The following is a 24436-nucleotide window of genomic DNA, read 5'->3' as shown; positions in this document are numbered from 1 at the left end:
TTCTACTGCCGGATTTTCACTCAACAGCGACACCTCCATTGTTTTCATAGTGGAGGATTTTTTCCTGTCACATATTGGTCTAAATGAATGTATCTTGAATGAAACACAGAACAAGTGGCATTAACATTCACTGTGAGCAAAAGAACAGCTTACATAGATTCTAAAAGCCATTTGACTTTTCTCTTCACTCCAAACACTGTTCATCACTCTGAGCATTTGTTCCACTGGAGTATTCTGTTTGTTCCTGGCAAGGAACTTCAACTTGCCCTGAACACACATTTTGTAGTTATAAAAATACCACTTTTTTTTTTTTTTAGTCAGCAGGGATACAGTATAAAAGCAGAGTAATCAGGTTGATGGTTGGCAGATGTCCTAGTGGTTGTGCAATTTTTTTTTGGTGTGGTGAAGAAGGGAAATGGGTTTTGCTTTTATTATATTGGGAGGACAGGAGAGTGAGCCTGGCAGTGAAGGGCCTGTGAAAGAGAAGAACAGGAGGCAGTTGGAGTGAACAGACAATAAATTGGAGAGTGGAGGTATGTCCAAGGAACAAACTACAGAGGGCATAGTTCTGATGACCTCGCCATTGTCCAGGAGCTGTAAAAGTAACCCTAACTGAGCCTCATTCTCTGCTTCCCCCATGGTCCTGCTGGTAACAGATTTGTGCTCCTGGGCTGGTTCCACCCTGGGAGCTGCTTCTTCTGCCAACCACATATGAGTGAGGAGGAATAGAGCCACATAGGGCCAGTTGCCCTCAGAGGATAGTCTTCCCTGCACAGTTCCAGGTACGAGGAGATTTGGAGAGACCTAGCCAGGCTTCACATCTGCATCTCTATCCGTGTTGCTGATTCTGGCTTCTGCTTGGGGCAAGTCTCTGCTCCTGGGCTTGCTCTGCCCTGGGAACTTCTTCCTCTCTTGAGCCCACATGATTGAGGGAGGATGGGAACTGCATGGGTCCAGCTTGCCCCATGGAAGTGGGAGTACCCCAAAAAGGAAATCTCCCCTGCATTTCTCTGGGGAAGCTTGATGAGACCCAACCACAGGTACCAAAAGGTCAGTTAGATGTGAGTACTGTTGTTTATTATATGGATTGTGGTAGTACTTACAGCATGCTAGACAGTTCCAGAATATTAACGACACCACTCCAAAGACTGCACAATCTTTACAGTCATGTAACTGCAAATGGTGCGGAGAGAGAGGACGCATGCAATTGGTTAGTTTTTTTAAGTGTCTGCCTTGCCTGTTGGCAATTTCTTGAAGGCATCATGGTGGAATTGTGTCTTGAGAAGGGTTTTGAAGGAGGAGAGAGGAGTGGCTTAACAGACAAGCTAAGAGGAAAATTGCATCTGTAAGTGTCAGCATGGAAGAAAGTGTGGAAGTACTAAACAACTGGTTAATTAAGCTATGTATTGTCCTGGGCACGATATAAATAATAATCTTATGTATCATAGTCACAGCTGTTTCCATTCTGCTGTCTTGTCCTTTGGGCCTGATTCCATCAGAGAAGTGTGTTCAGCACACCACAGGTTCTTTGGAGTAAGCTCTTATTCATTATTACCTTATAACATTGCTCAAGTGTATTATAGTAAGTAATTTACTAGTGTAAGGATTTAGGTGGATTACATTTAATAAGGCAATAACTTCTGTTCTGAGAGTGCAGTTGCAGTGTATGACCTCTGTAGGTTGGGTGAAAGAGGTCAAGGAGTCACATAATACTGGAACTTAGTACAACACAAAGTATTATTTTGTTTCTTCAGATGTGTTAACAGTTGTACAAGAGCAAAGAATGGATGAACAGCTCCAGTTTATGTAATGGGGTGTTGGTGTATTTTGAAGTCAACAAGCATGAGCAGCTGTTAATGATTAATGAAATGGAACTGAATTGAAAATTACATCTCTTTCACAGAATATAGTTAAGGAAGCTTCATAGCCTGGCATTATAATACAAAGTTAAAAATGTGACTGAAATGAAAGATATGATGAATGTTCACAGTAGCGTGCAGGTCTTTTACAAACAAGGAGGCAGCAATACAAACATGCTTTTCTGGGAAATGATATACGCATAAAAGTTGGAAGAAGTGTGTTAACTGGAGGAAGGTTTACGGTGCTTTCATATTACATGCAATATTTTAGAGGATAAGAATGGGGGAAAAGTAAACGTTCTTTTTCCCCAATCTCATTTGTTGTTTGGAAAATACACCAGTTCTCATCATTCAAAATCAGCAGCTCCTTCATTAATCCAGTGGCCATTTCTTAAGATCATTTTAAAACCAGTTAGGGGCTAACTAATATATGTCAGTCTGGTAAACATGCACCCCTGGTGTAACTCCATTGAAATCAGTGGAATTATTCCTGGGTGCATTTGCCCCCACGTGCATGCTTAGTGCCAGATACAAAGTGAGATCTTCATAGTTTTCTGTGCTCTGGGAGAAATGCATGGCTATAAAGGTAACACTTCCTGGCAATTTCTTAGTCCTTAATTGGCTGTTTTATCTTGATATTTGCAGCAGGAACTGCAAACTGAGAGTTAGCTGAGGGGTCTGCAAACTTGCACCCTGTGAATTGCTTTGCAGTGAGCAAAGGACTTTAGATCAGGCAGCCCATTCTCTAATTGATGTTATCTAACTAGCACCTTGTCACTTTGTCCAATCATTGTACTCTTAGTGATTTCCAAATAGCTTATCTATCAAAATTACAATAACTAGAGACATGTCTGTGGTAAGTGGCTTGAGTAAACTCAAGATCAAAGAAATGTACCACCTCACATACCTGTTTACATTTAGGAAGATTTAAGTTGGAGTCCTCTGTTGATACTAAAAGCTGGAGAGGTCATTGTGTCACTTGTAAAAGTTTGAACTATGCACATTAAAGTAAAATATGGTCGTTTTAACAAAAGAGTAACAAAAAGTCCAAAAGTCTAATTCTACTAATCTTAGTAGTATATCAAAAGTTGCATTAGCTTATGAACATTTCTGGCAATGGAAGAGAATATAAAAATGATCTATTGAATGCAAGCAATTTTTATTCTCGGGAAGTCAATCTTAGGTTTACATGAAAATCTCATTTCCATAACTGCTAAAAGTCTTTCAAAACTACTGGATATTTATCCCACTCCCAACATTTCCAGAAGCCACACATAGTGTGAACTACATTATATCAAGTCAGCAAAGGCATTTAATAAAAAGTAGTTGAAAGACAAAAAAATATTATGAAGTTAAGTGATTTGAAGGTTTAAAGAGTGAGACATGTGAAAGGGAAGTGGAGGTTTAGTCTAAACGAAGCGAAGATACTGTTTAGATCATTGGTAAATGTATGCTAACTAGCTGTATAAGAGGGTGGAGTGCAATGTTCAATCCAAACAAAGCTCTCTTCCAATGTTAAGATTTTATCTTGTTCTGGGATTTTAATCTTCTTTAATTATTGGCGACTCTTATTTTTTCAGGTGCAATTGCTGGTATTGTAGATCAGCCAATGCAGAATTTTCAGAAAATATCTGAGGCCCAAGCTTCAGCAGGGCACAAGGCCAAAGGTGTTATCTCTGGTGTAGGAAAAGGAATTATGGGAGTGTTTACTAAGCCAATTGGAGGAGCAGCTGAACTTGTCTCCCAGACGGGCTATGGTGAGTTTCAATGATTTTGAGACCTCAGTATTAACTTTAAAGAGTATTCTTAAGATTTGGTCATGAAATACAGCCTGCCGTGTCTGTTTATATGAATCAGTAGCTATTTTCCTTGCAAAAAGATTAAAAATACTACAGTTAAATTGCTATAAATGTCGTCTTTCTCCCTTAAAAGTCATCCTGTCGTGCTCTCTTGCATTGAGATGACAGTCTTGTGCAGCACCAGAAACATAGAATGTACTATGAAGTAATTTTTGGAAGCCAGGGGAATTAGTTACAGAAACATATGTGCTGCAAAAGAGTTTTCAACAGTAAATGTAATGCAGCAATAATATATCCAATTAGAACATTATTTTGAGGGTGCTTGATCTGTTACAGAAAAGAAAGAGTTGTGTTTTCTTTAAATAAAGAATCTGTGAGGGAAAAGAAAGGATTATGTGGTAGGAATATCCCATTTAAATTGTAGTGCTTTCGGATAGGGAATTGAATTCTGGGTTTGAATAACCCCAGCTTTATGGTATAGGGATGGGCATGCCAAGTAGATTAAGCACTAACAGTAGTTATGGCAAATCCTTTCAGATCTAGGTAAATGCACTTTGGGCCAGTAAAATATGTGAAAGAGTACCATGAAATGATCTAAACTTGCTAATAGCATTTGCTTCTGGTGTCATGAATCCTCAACTCCAAGACTAAAGGGTTAAAAAAAGGGAACAAGATACACATTGATGACAAATCAGTCATTAAGTTAACTTCAACCAATTTTTAAATGGGTTTTTTTTTTACTCTTGGAGTGGTGCTTTTAATCTGAGAGCATTCTCCTCTTTTTCTTGATATATTGATTCATTAAGCCAGTGGTTCTCAAACTGTGGGTTGGGACCCCAAAATGTGCCACAACCTTTTTTAATGGGGTCACCAGGGCTGGCGTTAGACTTGCTGGGGCTTGGGGCGGAAGCCGAAGCCTGAGCTTCCCCTCCCAGGGCCCAAACCCAAGCCCCACCACCCAAGGCCAAAGCCTAAGGATTTGAGCCCTGGGTGGCAGGGCTCAGGTTACAGGCATCCCATCTGGGGCTGAAGCTCTTGAGCTTCGGTCTCCCCACCAGGGGTGGTGGGGTGCAGGCTTTGGCTTTGCTGCCACCCCCGCCCCACCCCCCCACACACACACACACGCACCCCGGCCAGGGCGGTGGGGCTCAGGTAGGCTCAGGCTAAGGTTCTCCCCCTCCTGGGGTCGTGTAGTAATTTTTGTTGTCAGAAGAGGGTCGCAATGCAATGAAGTTTGAGAAACCCTGCATTAAGCCAAAGTTATTTGTGAGTGGAATATGAGGAGCTGCCTTAGCGTTGAAATTTTGAAAAATTATCTCCACACTTCCCTTTACACACAGAACACCCCCCTGACCTAATCTGGGAGATAGTAAATAATTAAATGACAAGCAAACATGCTTGGTAATCTTTTTTATATCCTTTTGGTAAAAAGGCTTGTGAACAGCTCAGTCTCTTCTTCAATGGTTTTACAATACTGTGGGCCTGCTTTTTCTCTCTTACACTAGTTTGGCTCTGGAGTATTTCCTCTGAAATCTGCATTCCACAAGTGTAAAACTGATGTCAGTGAAATCAGAATCTGGCCCTAAATTGTGGGAACAATGTTCTTTTTGTTAACTGTAGAATCATTGTTTCTAGGTTTAAGCCCAGAGCGCAATCATTATCAAACTACAAGAAATCCATAACCGCAGAGGGACAGTTTTCGCTGCAGATATTATATACAACACATCATGTTTTCCATGAACATATGACAGGAAGAGTTAGCCAGGGAAAGACATAAAAACTATATCAATAATAAATGGCAATGCGTGAGAGAGAAACACACAACAGTTAGAATAACTCTCAGCCACAACTGGATTGGAAGTTGGGTCTGTGCCTCTTGGGAGGGACCCTGGGGTGGGGGACCACACAGAAATAAACACATGTTCTCTCTCCATCTGTAAATGACATTTTCACTTGCATAATGCTGAGAACTTGGGTAAGCCAATTGTTACAAGTGGGAAGCTTCTTTTAAGTATTAGCATCACCATGTGTGTAAAAAATTAAAGTATTTTTTCAAATACTGATGTTTTATTTAAATTATTATCCATTTTATAAAAAGGAATATAAGTTACTGACAACCCTATGTAAAAATGCCTATTGCTTCACTGGAGTGCTTAATTTAACAAAATCATTTTCCTTTGTTTACTTATGAAGGACTCAGCACTATACCTTGTTACACTGCTTCTCAACTCTTAACCTAGTTTCTGTCACTCTTGTTAAAGAATTTATTATATCAATGAAGTTTTTACAAACAAGTAATTCTTGATCTAATGACCATACCTCATTTATAAAAATTTACAAGCCATCAGAAAGCACACATGCTGTATCATCTTCTACTCTGGATATTCTACTTGGAGACCTGTTTAACTGCTTCTTGTAGTCTTCATTCTGTGCTGGCACTAAGAAGAACTTATAATAAACCAGATGCCCCAGGAGATCTCATAAATGTATATAGATCCATGTTTAACAGCTGGATTAAGTAACTTAACATTTAAATGCAGTACCTGGGCAAACTTTTCTTCTAATTTTTACCAATCATGGCACATATGTGGAAGTATTTTAATACTAAACAAGAAAGTTAACGGTGGTCTTGACTTTTTATATGTAAATTGTAAATGATGTGTCTTATCCCATTTTGGAATGATGGATCTGGGGCATTATTTTTATCCTTATTGCTAGTATGTGACTGACTTTTAGTGCATTTGTTGTTGTTTCTTGCTAAGGGTTAAATGCACAGCTATTGCATTGTAATGACAGGTTTCAGAGTAACAGCCGTGTTAGTCTGTATTCGCAAAAAGAAAAGGAGTACTTGTGGCACCTTAGAGACTAACCAATTTATTTGAGCATAAGCTTTCGTGAGCTACAGCTCACTTCATGCTGTAGCTCACGAAAGCTTATGCATTGTAATGTTAATGAATTATCTTTATTACAGCTTCCAAAGATGTGACATCAGTTTGTATCTGCCCTATTTTATGAACCGCTCTAAACAGATGACATCATTGTAACATGTAACTGTTTTCCAGAAAACAACTAGTAAAAATCTTAAATTCTCTTACCACAGGTATTTTGCATGGAGCTGGACTTTCTCAGCTTCCCAAACAGCGCTATCATCCAAGTGATCAACATGTTGAGCAGACTCCAAACAGCCACGTCAAATATGTCTGGTAAAATTATTTAGACACTTGCTCATTTTTACATCCACATTGTTTATTAATAGGTTCTGGCTCTTGGTCAAGTTAACAGGCTTCTTCCCTAGGAAAGGCTGAGTTATAGCAGTTTATTTAGGAATGTTAAACACAAAGGTACTGCGTAGAAACCCAATCTGCAAATGATGGACTGCTGATCTGCTTCCAGCTTTACAACTGCAGAGCTAATCTTTATTTAATGACATTCAGTAAGTTTTTACTTATTTATCATTGCACTGAGCCCAAGAAAAATACTGCACATCTCCAGAAATAGCTGTCACTGAAGATAGGTTTACTTTCTGCAGTGGATTTGGATCCAGCTTCTCAGGGTGATTTCTCTATTGGGTTGAGAAATTGGTTGACCTAGGTGAACGTAATTATGAATAGCCATAAAGTTATTACGTCAGTTTTGCAGCAAATCATTAAGGAGTTATGATAAACTTTACAGAATAAATGTGAAACCTTGTTATTTAAATCTTACACATGAGTATTGCAAGAAATGTGGTATTAGTTATTTTAACAAAAACAAACTCCTGCTTATCTTGTATTTTTAGGTGGCAGGCAGCTATAATCTTAAGTGAAAACCTGGAAGAACAAAAGCGAGTTACTACCTTACACATCCAGTTTCTAATACTGACTTATTTTTAAACAGGAAAATGCTTCAATCTCTGGGAAGGCCAGAGGTCCACATGGCACTGGATGTGGTTATTGTGAGTGGATCAGGCCAAGAGCATGAAGGATGCTTGCTACTTACGTCAGAGGTGCTATTTGTGGTCAGTGTCAGTGAAGACACACAGCAGCAGGCATTCCCTGTGACTGAAATTGAGTGTGTAGAAGACCATCAACAAAAAAACTTGCTGAAGGTGCAGCTCAAACAACAAAGAGTGCCTTGTGATTTGGAGGTAAAGACATTCAGTGGTATCTTCATTTAAAGATAAAGTTGCACTGGTGAGTTTGTCAAGAGTAGCAGTAGGAATCAGTTGGTGGCATGCTCCTCTCTGGGTCAGGAGGTCAGAGATTAAGGTCCCAAACCAGCCACTGGTACTTTTACTCTGCTCAGTAGTAAAGGTGCTATCATTCCCTTCTGCCTTCTTCAGTCATTGTCCAGATTAAATTTCAACATCCACCACAGTGCTTTTCTGGAATAAACTTGGTAACTTGCCCACCATTAGCTCTCTGAATAAGAGGTTCTAATGTCTGAAGCTGTGTATGTGTATTTATTGCTCAGAACATTAGGGCTGCTCAATTTGCCTGCAAATTTACATGGAAAATAATTAAACCAAATTCTATTAGATGCTTAACCTAGCAGTTCAGCAATTAAATGCACATTGTTAGGCATGGTTTGTCTGTTAATCTTAACCCTAACCAGCCACTTTCACTTAAGAATATTTGAGCAGCATGGTTTTATTCGGTTGCTTTTATCCTTTTATACTCAATTTTGCAACTCCCTTCTCTTTTTCCTGCAAATCATCACTTAAACTGAGCAAGTTCTCCCTCACCATCAAGTCTCATCATCCAATTCTTGAATGGAACTGTATGAGAGGCATTGTCAGAATCAAACATGGATATCAGTATTGTTATTTATATTGCGCCAACAAGTAATTCATAGACCCATATAAAGACAAGCTCCCTGCCTCAAGGAGCTCACAATCCCAACAGAGTGTATATACAAAGGAAAGGGAAACTGAATATACTGAAAAAGCAGACAATAGTGAAGTTAAGCACCATGGGTGACAACCTGACCCAAATGAAGTCAATGGGAGTTTGGGGAGTGATTTCAGTTGGGCTGGGATTTCATTCTTGTTAGTTCCATGGTTTTTGTAAGATACTTTTTTACCTGATGAAGTGACAGTGGACCTGGTCAAAGTCTTGGGTAAGAAAGGCATAAAATGGATGAGCAGAGTGATTAAAGCTGTGTGGCAGGCAAGAGAATCCCCAAAGGTTGGTGCAAGTCTGTCTTGGTCCCAATACATAAAAAGGGCAGCATCCATGACCATGGAAACTATAAAAGGATAAAGTTACTGTTGCATGGATTGAAAATACTGGAACACATCTTGGACGCCAGGATTAGACGAATGGTGGAATCCCACCTCAAACAAGAACAGTTTCGCTTTAACAAAGGACGAGGAACCACAGATGCTGTGTTTATAATTCAGCAAAGAACAGAGAAGCAGCTAGACTACCAATAGGATAGCTTCTTGGCTTTTATAGACACAAAAAAGGTGTACGATAATGTGGACAGAAGGATGCATACAATCGTGCTGAGGAAATATGGAGTGTCTGAGGATATAAAAACTATGGTGAATGCACTATATAGAGTGCACTATGTACTCCACCTGAACGTATTTTGGAACAAGCCCCTTTGAAATGAAAGTTGGACTGCATCAGGGATTGGCCCTCAGTCTGCTGCTGTTTAGTATTGATTGACTACATCTGCAGGAAGATCCCAATGGGAAAAGGTGAAAAGCTGCTGTATGCAAATGACATAGCAATAAGAACAACGAGGAGTCCTGTGGCACCTTAAAGACTAACAGATTTATTTGGGCATAAGCTTTCATGGGTAAAAAACCCACTTCTTGATCTGAAGAAGTGGGTTTTTTACCCATGAAAGCTTATGCCCAAATAAATCTGTAGTCTTTAAGGTGCCACCGGACTCCTCGCTGCTTTTGTGGATACAGACTAACATGGCTACCCCTCTGATACTTGGTACCATAGCAATAAGGGCATCCTTTAAAAGAAGACCTAAAGGAAATAGTGAAATCAGTGGTAGGATCAGCTAAATAGGCTTGAGATGAAAATCACTGTGACTGAGGTCATATGGGTCAGTAGAGGTGCTGCAGGAAAACTGGATATAGAAATTAATGGAGTAAAATTCAACAGTATTGACCAGTTCCAGTACCTGGGTGGGTGCGTGGGTTACAGAAGATGGCAAGCTTGAATGTGAGGTACGGTCCAGAATGGGGAGTTCTGGAAGAGTGTGGAATAACTTCTCAGGTGTTGTGTATGACAAACGTATGCCACTGGGACTGAAAGCACAACTGCATAGAACAGTGGTACAACCGGCAGTGCTATAGGAGGCAGAAGTATCCAGTATCGTCTCAAATGTGCTAGCTAAGCTTTTGGTCATATGAGAAAGAGGGTGTTTTCAAGATTGCAACATCAGAATTAAAACCAAACTTATGGTTTATAAAGCTGTTGTGATCCCCACCCTATTCTATGGGACTGAAATGTGGACTACGTATAGGACAGGGGTGGACAAACTTTTTGGCCCGAGGGCTGCATCGGGTTTTGGAAATTGTATGGAGGGCTGGTTAGGGGAGGCTGTGCCTCCCCAAACGGCCAGGTGTGGCCCAGTCCCCACTCCCTATCCCCCCCTCCCCTGCTTCTCTCACCCTGACGGCCCCCCCCCCACAGGACTCCTGCCGCATCCAACCCCCTCCCCCCATTCCCTGACGGGACCCCTGCCCCATCCACCACCACTTCCTGTCCCCTGACCGCCCCCGGAACCCCCACCCCTGACTGCCCCCCGCCACCCCATCCAACCCCTCCTCTCATTCCTGACTGCCCCCCCCGGGACCCCTGCCCCATCCAACCACCCCTTCTCCCTGACTGCCCCCGGAACCCCTACCCCCCGCTGCCCCATCCAACTCCCCCTCTCCTTCCTGACTGCCTGCCCCAGGACCTCTGCCCCCATTCAACCCCCCCGTTCCCTGCCCTCTGACCGCCCTGCCCCCTATCCACAGCCCCGCCCCCTGACCACCCTCTATCCAACCTCCCTGCCCCCTTACCGCATTACCTGGACTACTGGTGGCTGACGGTGCTACAGCCGCGCCGCCCGGCTGGAGCCAGCCACACCACCGTGCAGCACAAAGTACCGGGTCAGGCCGGGCTCTGCAGCTGCACTGCCCCAGGAGCTCGCAGCCCTGCCGCCCAGAGCATTGTGCTTGTGGCACAGTGAGCTGAGGCTGCGGGGAAGGGGGAACAGCATGGGAGGGGCTGGGGGTTAGCCTCCTGGGCCAGGAGCTCAGGAGCTGGGCAGGAGGGTTCCGCGGGCTGGATGTGGCCTGCGGGCTGTAGTTTGCCCACTTCTGGTATAGGAGATATGGCACTGGAGAAGTATCATCAATGCCATATGCGTAAGATTCTTGGAATTAAATGAGCTGATAGACGCACTAATGTCAACGTCCTCTCGTAAGCCAATATCACGAGCATCGAGGTGATGATTATCATCAACTTCACTGGGCAGGGCATGTAGTTTGGCTGCCCAATTCTAGACTGCCAAAACAAGTTTTCTCTTCTCAACTCAGCCAAGGCAAACATGCTAGAGGAGGACAGAAAATATGCTATAGAGGTGTCTTGAAGGCTAATATGAGAAAATGCAACATTGACATTAACTTGTAGGAAGGTATATCCCAAAACTGACAACAATGGAGGAATTGCTTGAGGCATGGAACTCGGCACTTTGAGAACCAGATTCGACTACATGTAACCGAAAAACGGGAGCAACAGAAAGAGCACACCATGGTTCGAACCAATAACTCAGCTTCACCCACCCTGCTCGGAAATACGTGTCTGCAATGTGGCAGAGTCTGTGGCTCATCAGCCATCGGTGGACCCATAGATAACTTGAAATGGATAATTCATGAAAGATATCATCCTTGACTTTGAGGGATCGCCTATGAGGGGATCTTTAGTGCTCTATGTATATCTTCACTATGTCACAGCTTTTCAGTAGGCTGCTGTGGCTCTGGACAGAATGGGGGGAGGATCACTTCCTGTGAAGCATGCGAAGAGGAATTCACCTTTGGTAAGAGAGATTCCAGAGTCCTTAGAACCACCTTGTCATCATGGCAGTGTGGTTTCTGTATGGATGGAGCTGCTACTATGAGACTCATCTAGCATGTATCATAGCAACTAAGAAGCAGGTGTAGACAGATGGGTAGGTAGAAAGAAAGGCATGACCATTGTAAATGGTTCAAAGGGGTGAGTGGTTAGGGGTCCTAGTACAAGTAGTTAGATCCCCCTTAGGAAACATTGGTCTATTGCAGGTTTAGACAATTTGACTCTCTGAGAACTCTTGAGACTTGAAGATTTTTGGCTAAAGAGCCCAAGGATCTTGCATGTAAGACACTACTTATGGCTGATGACGAATGTGCTATGTTGTTGTGCTGTAGTCCCTTTCCATAATGTCTTGAAGAAAATCCAGAATAGCTGGAATTCCAGGGTCCTTGGGGTATCTGTTTTTTTCTTGACACCATGAGGTAAACCATGACTAGATGGAGGAGTAGGCTGTTAGTGTTGAAGTCCATCTGGAGCCCAGTGTAGTCCTAGTCACGTTGAAGGATAATCCAAGTGCAATGAATGCCTCCCTTCTGAGTTGTCAACTGTGTGTCTGTGTAGCCAGTCTGCCATCTAGTTTAGTTCTCCCTTTGCGTATTGCTCTTATGGAAGCCAGATTTTCCCCAGGCTCATTCCATTATTTCCATCCCTTCTGAGAGTAGGATCAAGCTTTGAGCTCCCCACTGGTTGTTGATGTACTCCCCCGTGGTGGTGGTGGTTGTTGTCCAATTGGACTGGGATATGATCGCCCATGAGCGGGCTCTAGAACATTCATAGGGCTAACTTCACTGCTCTGACCTCCAAGAGGTTTCTATCTATGGAGTGCCACATTCCCTGCATTGTTCTTTGTCCGATGTGTGCTCCCCACCTCAGTAAGCTGGCATCTGTCTTGAGTACTTGAAGCTCTGTGGAGCAGATAGGAAGACCCATGTGGACATTTCTTGGAATTGTCCACCGTCTGAAGGACTCAGTACCTACTTTAGGACCAGCACTTGAGCTTGCATGTGTTCCAGTGACTGTGAGACTCAGCTAGCAGGTATCATAGCAACTAAGATGCAAGTGCAGACGGATAGGCAGGTAAAAAGAAAGGCATGTGACGGGTTCGATCACAGAAACCCCCTTGGGACTGTCACCTGATGTGCTGAGTCTACCTGTTGCCCATTTTCTCTGCCAGTTTGGGCCTCCAGAACCCTGCCGTGTTGAGACAGACATACCAATCTGCTCCAACACAGACCCATGGTCTGAACCACATGCCCCAAAGCTGCAGACTTAACTGAAAACAGCTTAAGAAGTGCTCCTATCTCCAGCACCCAGACACCCAGCTCCCAATGGGATCCAAATCCCAAATGAATCTGTTTTACTCTGTATAAAGCTTATACAGGATAAACTCATAAATAGTTCACCCTCTATAACACTGATAGAGAGATACGCACAGCTGTTCGCTCCCTCAGGAATTAATTACTTACTCTGGATTAATTTATAAGCAAAAGTGATTTTATTAAATATAAAAAGTAGGATTTACGTGATTTCAAGTAATAACAGAGAGAACAAAGTAAATTACCAAGCAAAATAAAACAAAAATACGCAAGTCTAAGTGTAATACAGCAGGAAACTGAATGCAGGTAAAAGTCACCCTCAGAGATGTTCCAATAAGCTTCTTTCACAGTCTAGATGCCTTCCTAGTCTGGGTCAGGCAATCACTCACACCCCCATAATTACTGTCCTTTGTTCGGGTTTCTTTCAGGCATCTCTTTGGGGGTAGAGAGGCCATCTCTTAAGCCATCTGACGACAAAATGGAGAGGCTTCCAGGGCCTTTTATATTCTCTCTCTTGTGGGCGGAAATCCCTTTGTTCTTTTGTGCAAAGTCACAGCAACAAGATGGAGTTTGTAGCCACATGGGCAAGTCACATACCTATGAATGATTCAGCTTTTTGCAGGCTGACGCCATTGTTTACATGTTAGTTTGAACGTTCCCAGGAAAGCTCAGATGTGGATTGACGTCTCCCAAAGTCCATTGTCAGTTAAGTGTTTCTTGATTGGACACTTACTGAGAATAGTCCTTTCTCAAGAAGCTGACCAAATGCTTCACTGAGCCTAATTAGAATCAAACACATTGAGATACAAGTAAATACCCAATATTCATAACTTCAAATACAAAAATGATACACACACACAGACAACATAATCATAACCAGCAAACTACACCCTTTCCATAGACACCCCATTTGGCCTCCTCTGTACAAAACCTGGTGCAACATAGGACCCTGGTTGCAACAATGATCTATATGGTCACAGTTCATGTCAATAACGTCACAAGGCATGACCATTGTAAATGGTTCAAAGGGGTGAGTGGTTAGAGGTCTTAGTACAAGTAGTTTAGGAGACATTGGTCTGCTTCAGGTTTTGACAATTTGACTGCTCTGAGAACTAAGAAGCAACATAGTTGCTCACCTTCAGCAGAAACTTCCGGAGATATGTGGTGTATTTCCTATACATGTAACCAGAAGGCCTAGAAACTGGAGATACTTGTCTACAGACAGTCTTTTGTTTCAAATCAGTTTCCAAATGTTCTCAAACCTGTTCAGTGAAGGGTAGACTTGGCCTCAGATGTATCTATATCCACTCCCAAATGAGCTATATTTGTGGAAGGGGTCAGGGAGCTTTTCTTAAAGCAACTCCAGTCTCCAAGTTGTGGTGCTGTGAGCTGCTGTTTTAGTCAAGGCTCTGATCAAAATATTGTCCAAAAAGGGAAACAACTGAGTGTCTTGAGTGTGGCTATGACCGCACGAGCATCTTGGGAAAGACTCTGAGAGCCGATGAAAAGTCACATGGCAATGTTTTGTGCTGGTAGTGGGCTGTGCCATACACAAATATCAGTACATGATGGTGACATGGATGTATGGGGATATGCAGATAAGCCCTGCCAGGTCCACTGAGGCAAGGAAATCTCCTTGGGATAGAAATGCTACTTACCAAGGCTAGGGTCTCCATCCAGAATCTCATTTTCGTCATCCATTTGTTGAGCTGTTTGAGATCCAGGTTGGCTTTGACCCCCTAAGTGCTTCAGAATGATGAAGAATATGGAATATAGTGCTAAGAATATTTCTTCTGAGGGAGCCAGTTTACTCCTGGGGGAATTCTGCACCACTGTGTCCCCTGCAGATTTCTTTGCTTCACTGCAGAAAAATGACTTTCTGATGGGAAAGCAAAGGGAAGCCACAAGAGCGGTCATGCACCCCTCCCCAGCAGTGCAGGTGCATTGTTTCAGGCAGCCTTGGAGAGGTAAATCACCATAGGAGACGGGGCTGGAGAATCCCCAGCCAGTGACTCTGACCCTGCGCCAGGCTCAGCTGCTAGTCCCAGCTTGTCTGTGGGTGGGGGGAAGACAGGACTTCCTGATCCTCTGCAAGGAGCAGCGTGGGCTCGGGCCTGACCCATCCCCAGAAACCTGCACACTCCCTCCTGCTTCCTGCCCCCGTAACTCATCAGCCATGGGGAGAGGGGTCATTGTACAGCGAGCTGCTTCCTCGTCCGCCCAGTCCCCATGCATCTGGACCCCCTGCATACCTAGATCCCCCACTGAATCTCACCCGCCTGCACCCAGAGCCCCGACCCACCCCCCGACACTGATGCTCCTGCACTCAAACTCCAACCCCACCAAACTTTTCCCCCCCACATCCAGAAGCTCCCAACAAGCCCCACCCCCCTGCATCCAGGCTCCTGCTACACCCCTCTCTCCTGCACCCAGACCACCCCTGAGTACTCTGCACTGAAACTCCCACCCCAACAAGTGCCCCCTGAACATGGACCACCCCCATGAGCTTCCCGGACCTGGACCCCCCACCCCACTGAGCCCCAACCACCTACACCTGGACCCCCATCCCACCAAGCCTCACACACCCAGACTCCCCTGATGAGTCCCTCACACCCAGAACCCCCTGCACCCACATCCTCACCCCTCTTGCAGAGTCCCATTCCCCCTGGGTGTGCATGCGAGACTCTGTCCCTCTTGCTCACTATCTTGGTGCACCTGGCATGGAGGGGCAGGGCCCTGGGGTTTTTCTGGGGTAAGCCCTTGCGCTGTGTCAGGATCAGGTGCAGGCTCACAACTGAGTGCATGTCCTGGGGAAGGGCTGCAGGATGATCTCCCACGTCTGTGCAACCAGTGGTCTGTCCTCCCCTCTGCCATGCTGGAGCCTCCACATTTATTTATTGACAAAATACACAGAATTGTGCAGAATTTTAAAATATTGTGTGCAGAATTTTTTTTTTTGGTGCAGAATTTTTTGGCACTGAGTTCCCTCAGGAGTACTGGTTGTATTGCTCCCATATCCTGGGGTGAGAGCCCGTTCAGTATCAACTCGTATGTGAAGGGACTGCCTGAGATGGGTGATTGGATGAAGAAGGTATGAGATGATGCCCTTAGTTTGAGGGGGGCAACTGAAACTCACTATTACTTTCACCAACTAGTCCACTTTCATCCATTTCACCTTCTCTTGCTGATGTTTCACCCATTCTGCAGCTCAGTGTCTCCAACAATTCTGTGATGTGTACAGTCTGTGCCCCTCCTCTGCAGTTCAGTGTCCCTCTTCTCCAGCTTCCTACCAGAACTTCTGAGAAGGGGGATAGTTTGCTTCCTACATTTAAATCAGGATGGAGGCACAGTCTTTGTGGTCATAATGAGTTTGCAGAGGTATTGCTGCCACCTCCGATTTTGCTACCGGATCTGCAGTTCCAAGGTTTTTGCCTGAAATATGTGCCATCTTACTTCTGTCTGCATTTCTGCCTGTTGTTGGGCTTGTAGTCCCTTCTCAAGGTACTCTGTGGAAACAGAAGTGACTGCTTTGGCATGGATGTGCTCTCTGCTACTATCTTACCCAGTTTTCTCCAACCAGGAGACAGCCTATGAATTTGGATGAGCACAAGATTTGTTTAGAATGTGCATCTGCATTGGGACCATGGGACGTATCCGTTTTGATGACAATTTCATCATAAAGGTTTCTTATGTCCAGGATGGAATTTCTGGTCATGACCAGAGAGAGGGAGACACTCCAGTGGTTAGGGGGCACTCACTTGGGATGTAGGAGACCCAGCTTCAAGTCCCTGCTTCAGAATCAGGCAGCGTAGAGACTTGAAACCTGGGTCTTCTGCATCCCAGGCGAGTGCCCTAACCACTGTGCTACAGAGTAAATCAATGAATAAATTAGTTACATGAAGAGGAACCACTCCAACTGGGTGGGGGGAGTCAGCGAGAGACTACCCGGTGGCTAGGGCACTCACTCGGGATGCTCTGAATCAGGCAGAGTAGGGACTTGAACCATCCCACACATCCCAGGTACATACATAACCACTGCATTATTAGCTGTTTGTGTGTTTGTCTGTCTCTCTCATTTTTCAAAAGTTCTCATTTTCGTTCTGCATTGGAACAAAAACTAATTTTGAAACCTTGAAATTTTTTGCAAAACGGAATTGTTTTCTGGCCACCCCAGGACCTGAGAACCCATTTCAGTATCTTTATGTAGGGGATGAGTTTAGATCTTTTAAGGGGTTTTCCCTTCTGGCTGGGTCTTATGTGGGACTTACCCCTTGAGCTGGCCGGATAGCTTCATCTGCATCCTTCTTCCCTGAAATGCTCAGAAGCTCCTGATTGGACTCACAGCTCTTTGGAGAGGGCATGTCCTGAGTCCCATGCCCTGGTTATGTGATGGTCGGCTGGCTGGGAACAGGCAAGACATAATTCACCCTCTGAAAAGTCTGTGAATGCTGCCTCATATATAGAACCCCACTTGGATTTAGTCCGGTGTTTGCTGGACAGCTCTGCTGCTGCCTGAGGGACACTGCAACAACTGATCTGGGTGGCTAAGACCACTGTGCTGCCAGATACCTGATCTGTGTGGGGCAGCAGAAGAGGACAGATGATAAATTGTTCATTACCACCCAGAAAATGAATTAAAAGGGAAGTTGGCAACGGAAGTAGTTGGGAGCAAACCTAACTGCTGCCACAGAGGCAGAAGTTCTGGTGGGAAGCTGGAGAAAGGGGACATTGAACTGCCACCAGAACTGTAAAAGAGGAAAGCAGCTCACGCGTCACAGAAGTGTGGGAGACACTGAGCTGCAGAAAGGATGAAACCTCACCAACATTACAGATCTATGATAGGAAGCATTTGCTTGAGAACAAACTAATGCAGAAGTATCTTTGCTGGGTATGAACAGTAAGTGCAGATACTTTACATTCCAATAATAAAGCTGTTTTATCTGATTTTAGGTGGATGGAGTTAGAGAGAGACTCTCTGAACAACAATACAACCGGCTCGTGGATTTCGTCACAAAAACATCCTACCACCTTGCTCCAAGCCACTCTTCTGTACAAACAGCATCACAAGTTGTAGCTGCAGAGCCCCTTCCAAGTACAATTAAGACATATCAGTACCTAGTTGATCCAAATTTTGCTCAGGTATTCATTAGTAAATTCACTATGGTAAAAAATAAAGCCTTGCGGAAGGGATTTAATTAAGAACAAATTATGGCAAGTGTGATTACGCATTACCATTTTTGAAGTCACACTTTCTATGCAGTCATCTAATGTGAACTTTTCTAATGTCAGTTTTGTGGGGTGGTGGGGATAGGAAAATTAAAAGCTAGCTTTTCTGATCTGATTCTAAGGACAGCTTTGGGATTCCTGGTCTCTACGCAAGATGTTAGCACTAGAAGGAAAGCAAAATAACCACCCTAACAGACAGATATTCAACCAAAGGGAAAGGTGATAACTGAATGAAAATCCTTTGATCTTTCTCTTAGCAGAAAGAGGAAAGAAGACAAGGGAAATCCTATTCACTGAGACATTTTTGCCGCACACCAAAAATAGATATCCGTGCCCACCATATCACGTTTTAGGGTCTGCCAGTCTCTGGTATAAGCAAGGCTTATAACTCAGCTGTAAAAAATTGCTCAAAGTTGAAACTTTTTCCACCCCAATGTCTACATCCTGAAGCAAAACATATTCCCCCCCTAAATCTGATAGACCTGGTGTGGCCGTTTTAAGTTACTAGTGACAGCTGGGTTTTAGCACCACCCTAACCTTAAAATAGCTTCCTTTATTTGACTGAAATTTTGCAGGACATTAGTCCTTAATGTAAAGTAGTGCCTTTGTATGGTTTGAAGAACAAAATGGAAACTACGACATTAATTTACTTTTAGAACTGTCTGTATACAGAAACTTTATTTTATCCACCAATCAAAATTTCATAAGAATTTTCGATATACCGTGGGGATCAGTTGGTAATATGTAATTATATCAGGGAGACAGGCACAGTTATAATTTTGGGGCCAGTAATGTGCATTTTAAAAAGCTTTAGGAGCTGTGTTTATACTCAGTAATATGTACCAAAAATTGTAAACACCTTGCTCTTTTTAAACCCAAGTGCTAAACTTCATCCTTAGTCCCCTTGGTAGGCTCTACTATTTCTGGACTCTCCAAACAGTACACACAGCGCTTCCTTACTTAGGCCAGCTGTAATTCATTTTATGCTTATCACCCTAAAAATGTCAGAAAGCAGGAAATTCAGAATCAGGACCAAGAAGTCACGTATTACATCCGATCATACAGAAATACTTGTGCCTAGGAATTATACCCGATTTTGCACAGCAGAGCAACTGGAAAATTCTTGGACTTAGATTAATTTCTCACTACATGAAACAACTGTGAAATAGGTCGGAAGACAGAGTTGAATGAAAACTGCAATATTGGAGCCCAGTGAAAACCACCATCTGTCAGCAAGATGGCTACTACCAGCAATTGGCTTACAACTGGCAATTGCAATATCAGTTACATCAGTGTTAGATGGCAATTGTAACAATATTAGGTAAAAAGCTTTTAGACAGAAATGTGCTTTTCAACTTGTTCTTTAGCCTTTATTTTCAAATCTGTGTTCTGGTTTGTACGCTGTCACCACAGGCGCAGTTAGATTGCTTTGCAGAGCAAACACACCTACAGCAATTTTCATTTTAAATGGTAAAAGCTGACTTGACTCAGTTTCTTGGGTTTTGTTAGCTTCTACTGCAAACTCTGCCCAGGACTTTTCTTCTACTGGCCATGAATTTCAGCACATGAACTAACTTATTGTGTGGGGATTCCTGATATAGCTGAATACAACCAGCAACTAAGTTAGGAACAGGAGTCAAGTCCGATCATTGCCCTTAATGTTCAGTAAATGCCATTTACTTATGTTAGCATCTCCTATACGTAGCTGGTATGACCAAATGGACATGAAATAAGAATGTAGTAATTGCTCTGTGTTTCTCATGAGTTCTGCTTTGTTGAAGCTACTCCTGGAATTCATGTCTCTTGTGTACGATAAGGAAGAAGCACAGGATTTGAATAGCCCTTTGCTGAATGTGAAATGAACCCATCCATTATTAACATTTCATACAGCATCTAGCTACTTGGTCATTGTTCACCTTTAAATGACACTATTTAAAAATGTAAATATATAGATTGTTCATTCCTGAATCTTTTATGATAAATAGTTTACTACTGCTAATTTTACATACTGATGCATAAATTGTAATATAACACGATTGTTTAAAGTTAATAAAGCTATTCCTACAATACTTGGTTTCTGTGTGCTACACAAGTCATGTGGTTACAATCTAATGAACAGAACATTGACTATAATAGTGACACTGAATCTCTGCGAGATCAACCCCCAGCAAGTTAATGGGCTTTGCTATACCCCAGAAAACGCAGCCAACCATGAACCACAGTTTGAAATTCACATTAATATTTTTTTAAGTAAAGACTGATGACTAGAGCTGGCCAAAACAGGTGCTAAAGAGTTTTACGACTCTATGTACAGAGTCAAAACTGCTTCACGGTCACAACCCAAACTAGAATAAGCTGTTCACCTAGTAGAACATTGGCTGAATGTCAAAAACATGCAAAACACACCTGTAAAACATATGGGAGGAGACAGCAGTTTTTTCTGAAGCGTCAAACCAATATTGGTGGGATTATGCTGACATTTTCTTCCTGAATTATGCTCATCCTGTGGCAAAAATATTTATATTGCACACTCATCTACAATAAAACAAGCTATGTAGTTGTCTCTTCCCCCTTTTGTGAATGCAGGTACGGAAACACATGTGGTAACTTCACATAAATCAGCCTCTCCTACATATGATGTGTGAATGGCGAAAACGAAACTGTCCACAGAGCAGATGCCTGACAACTGTGCTTGGCTGACTGAAGCTCTCCAACTTGTGCTTTTAAAAATATACGTGGTCTCATTCTTTGGGGCTGGAGGGACTCCAATCCATCTCTTTTTCAGTTTGTGGCTTGCTAGATTTATTCTGGGGTGTTTAAGGAATGCTTGTTTGCTCTGGGAGCACAGTTTTCAGAGTAGCAGCCGTGTTAGTCTGTATTCACAAAAAGAAAAGAAGGACTTGTGGCACCTTAGAGACTAACCAATTTATTTGAGCATCAGCTTTCGTGAGCTACAGCTCACTTCATCGGATGCATTCAGTGGAAAATACAGTGAGGAGATTTATATACACACAGAACATGAAAAAAATGGGTGTTACCATACACACTGTAAGGAGAGTGATCACTTAAGATGAGCTATTACCCATAGGAGAGCGGGGGGAGGGGGGGAGAAAACCTTTTGTAGTGATAATCAAGGTGGGCCATTTCCAGCAGTTAACACACTGTGGTACAATCTTCTCAGGAAAGAATGTGTTTGGTTCCCTTCTACATCTTATTTCACCTGGCCATCACAGAAAAGCATGATCAGCCAGTGGGGACAGTCTCATAAAATCACCTTAACCATTAGCTGGTTTCTGGGGCAATAATGCCTAGAAACAGCAATCCAGAGGCGGTGAGGAGCTGTTTAAGGTACATCTCAGCAGGCAAGGGGCGCGAGAGATCAAATATATGCGTTTAGGGCATATATTATACTTCTGAAACGGAACATTCTAGGGATCTGTTTGACCAAGCTCCTGATGCTAAATGGACATTGTCCTAATGTCTGGCTCCGAGTCCTTCTGAGCTGTCTTCTTTCTGCTAGAAAAATAAGCTGAGCCACACACCTCCTGAATTTGTTTTTCTCCTTTTGCTAGCCATGGTGTCACAAATATAAAGGGAAGGGTATATAAACCTTCTGTGTTACTGGATTTGACAGGTGATTCTTTTTATTGTTACTTCTTTTTTTACTGTTATTTCTATTAAAATTCTTCTTTTCAAGAACTGAATGCTTTTTTTTCATTGTTCTTAAGATCCAAGCGTTTGGGTCTGTGGTCACCTATGCAAATTGGTGAGAATTTTTATCAAACCTTCCCCAGGAAGTGGGGTGCAAGGATTGGGAGGATTTTGGGGGGAAAGACGTTTCCAAACAATGCTTTCCTAATAAAATAAACCCAGATAAACGTTTGGTGGTGGCAGTGGAAGTCCAAGGGCAAAGGGTAAAATAGTTTGTACCTTGGGGAAGTTTTAACCTAAGCTGGTAAAAGCATTCACCTCTTGAAAAGAAGAATTTTAATAGAAATAACAGTAAAAAAAGAAGTAACAATAAAAAGAATTACCTCTGTAAAATCAGGATGCTAAATACCTTACAGGGTAATCCGATTCAAAACATAGAGAATCCCTCTAGGCAAAACCTTAAGTTACAAAAAGATGCACAGACAGGAATATCCATTCTACTCAACACAGCTTAATTTCTCAGCCATTTAAAGAAATCATAATCTAATGCATATCTAGCTAGATTACTTACTAAGTTCTAAGACTCCATTCCTGTTCTGTCCCCGGCAAAAGCATCACACAGATAGACCCTTTGTTTTTCCCTCCCCCCAGCTTTTGAAAGTATCTTGTCTCCTCATTGGTCATTTTGGTCAGGTGCCGGCGAGGTTATCCTAGCTTCTTAACCCTTTACAGGTGAGAGGCTTTTTCCTCTGGCCAGGAGGGATTTTAAAGGGGTTTACTCTTCCCTTTATATTTATTTATAACACCATGGCTGGCAAGAGGAGAAAAACAAATTCAGGAGGTGTGTGGCTCAGCTTATTTTTCTAGCAGAAAGAAGACAGCTCAAAAGGACTTGGAGCCAGACGTTAGGACAATGTCCATTTAGCATCAGGAGCTTAGCTCACTATACAGCAAAAGTGCATACTCACTGACTGAAACTGCCCAATGGCATAGGCCCAAGTCTTTATTTCCTCCTTGACAATTGAGTTTTGAATCTTTTAACTAGCACAGCATGAGCTCACCGCTCCATTTTGTAAAGGCCAACAAAAATCATAAGTTAATATCTATTTGTAAGCAGAGACAGAATGAGCTCTACCCTGACATCTGGTGGTGAGCTGTGGAAAAGGACTTCGGGGCTGATCTCATTTGCATGGGCACACCCATCCCGCCTAGCATGATGGAACTGCTTGCCCAAATGGTTACTTTGGCTGCTGTGGGATCCCCAGTCTCTTTGTTATTGGGGCAGGAGTAATAAAGCATTGTTATCATGGTTATGTGAATCAAGGACAGTAGAACTGTACTTGGCATTTTATGACAGAGGGACTCGCCCTCAACTAAGTAGCACTCGCTAGGCAAGGGACATTGGTTCCAAAACCTGATGAATTGAGAGAGGCTGGGGACAGATATGTGTACCTGGTAGTGTGGGTCCCTAAACACTATTTTGACCTCTCCTCTCTCCACTGTGTAATAACAGAGCTAATTTTGGCTCCATTAGGAGTCTTGTTACATGCTGCAGAGTTGAAATCACTGATACCTAGGTCTAAGCATTAGACCTACTTTGGGCTAGTGGTGCACTAGCACTGAGGGTCCCCTACTACCAGCTGAAATCACTGAAGAGCTGAAGTTACTGAGAGCTGTGTTAGGTAGGGCAGGGGGGCCCCTGAAGACAAGTTGGTGAGCGGACAGCAGGATGGCGAGCATGGAGCGCAGAGCGGATAGCAGGATGGCTGGCAGAGAGGCACAGCTGGCAGTGAAGACTGCAGCAGAACCCCATGGAGAGGCATGGCATTTGGCTGTCAACCCGAACAGCGGAGCATGTAAGATGCCCCCCACTTCCACCCTGGCGGGGGGAGGTAAACTCTGCAGATGAACTTCTGAACTCTGGGGGGCTTCACTGACCAAGGACAGAAACTGTAGGGGAGCTCTGGCCTCCTGTTGTGCTGGCTCCCTCTGGCATGTTCGGCTGCTCTACCTAGCAGCCAGGCCACAGAGCCACTCCCAGATGCTACCTGGGAGAGCGCCTGGCTGCCTCCCGCCCAGGCTCGGTTTCCGGGACAGCAGCTGAGCGAGTCAGAGCCCCCCTCGCATGCTCAGCATCAGCTCCTGTCCCCAGAAGCTAAGCCTGGGTGGGGGCAGCCTCTGCCACAGCCATGTGCTCTCCCAGTCAGCCACTGTGCTGCACCAGGCCTCATCCCAGGCAGCATGGCAGAAGAGGCTCTGGCCCCGCCCCTTCCTCTCCCTGCCTGGGCAGCCTGATGGAGGGGCACCTAACCCTTCTTGCCTCTCCCATGAGTCATCTCCTCTTCACATACAGAGCACTAATACATGCACAAGGTACAAGGAAAGCATCAACTAACAACTAGCAGCCAGTTTCAAAGGCACTTTTTTGGAAACTTTCATTACCCTAATTTTGGTTGCTCCTGCTTTGACACACTGATTCTAGTTTGGCTTTTCTTTTTGGTGTCACATGCAAGGGTTGTTAG

The 24436-nt window shown here is 43.5% G+C and overlaps 1 protein-coding gene across 12 annotated transcripts in view; it reads left to right on the top strand.

Annotated features, from left to right (window-relative positions):
- The window catches only part of VPS13B (vacuolar protein sorting 13 homolog B), a 914031-nt gene extending 893699 nt beyond the window's left edge, over positions 1-20332 (top strand). For 10 of the 12 annotated variants that reach the window (XM_037892217.2, XM_037892214.2, XM_027818377.3 and 7 more), the window contains exons 59-62: positions 3440-3616; positions 6759-6861; positions 7535-7784; positions 17988-20332. In XM_037892217.2, the coding sequence (XP_037748145.1) occupies positions 3440-3616; positions 6759-6861; positions 7535-7784; positions 17988-18236 (779 nt within the window). In that variant the 3' untranslated portion in view covers positions 18237-20332. Of the gene's footprint in view, positions 1-656; positions 1039-3439; positions 3617-6758; positions 6862-7534; positions 7831-17987 lie in introns of those variants that run through there. The other 2 variants (XM_037892219.2, XM_037892220.2) reach the window with 2 other exon arrangements.
- Positions 20333-24436: the final 4104 nt, after the last annotated feature.

This window comes from Chelonia mydas, chromosome 2 (assembly GCF_015237465.2).
Source record: "Chelonia mydas isolate rCheMyd1 chromosome 2, rCheMyd1.pri.v2, whole genome shotgun sequence".
NCBI classification, from domain to species: Eukaryota; Metazoa; Chordata; order Testudines; family Cheloniidae; genus Chelonia; species Chelonia mydas.
The sequence above is the reverse complement of the archived record's forward strand: the minus strand, read 5'-3'. Positions and strand labels throughout refer to the sequence as shown.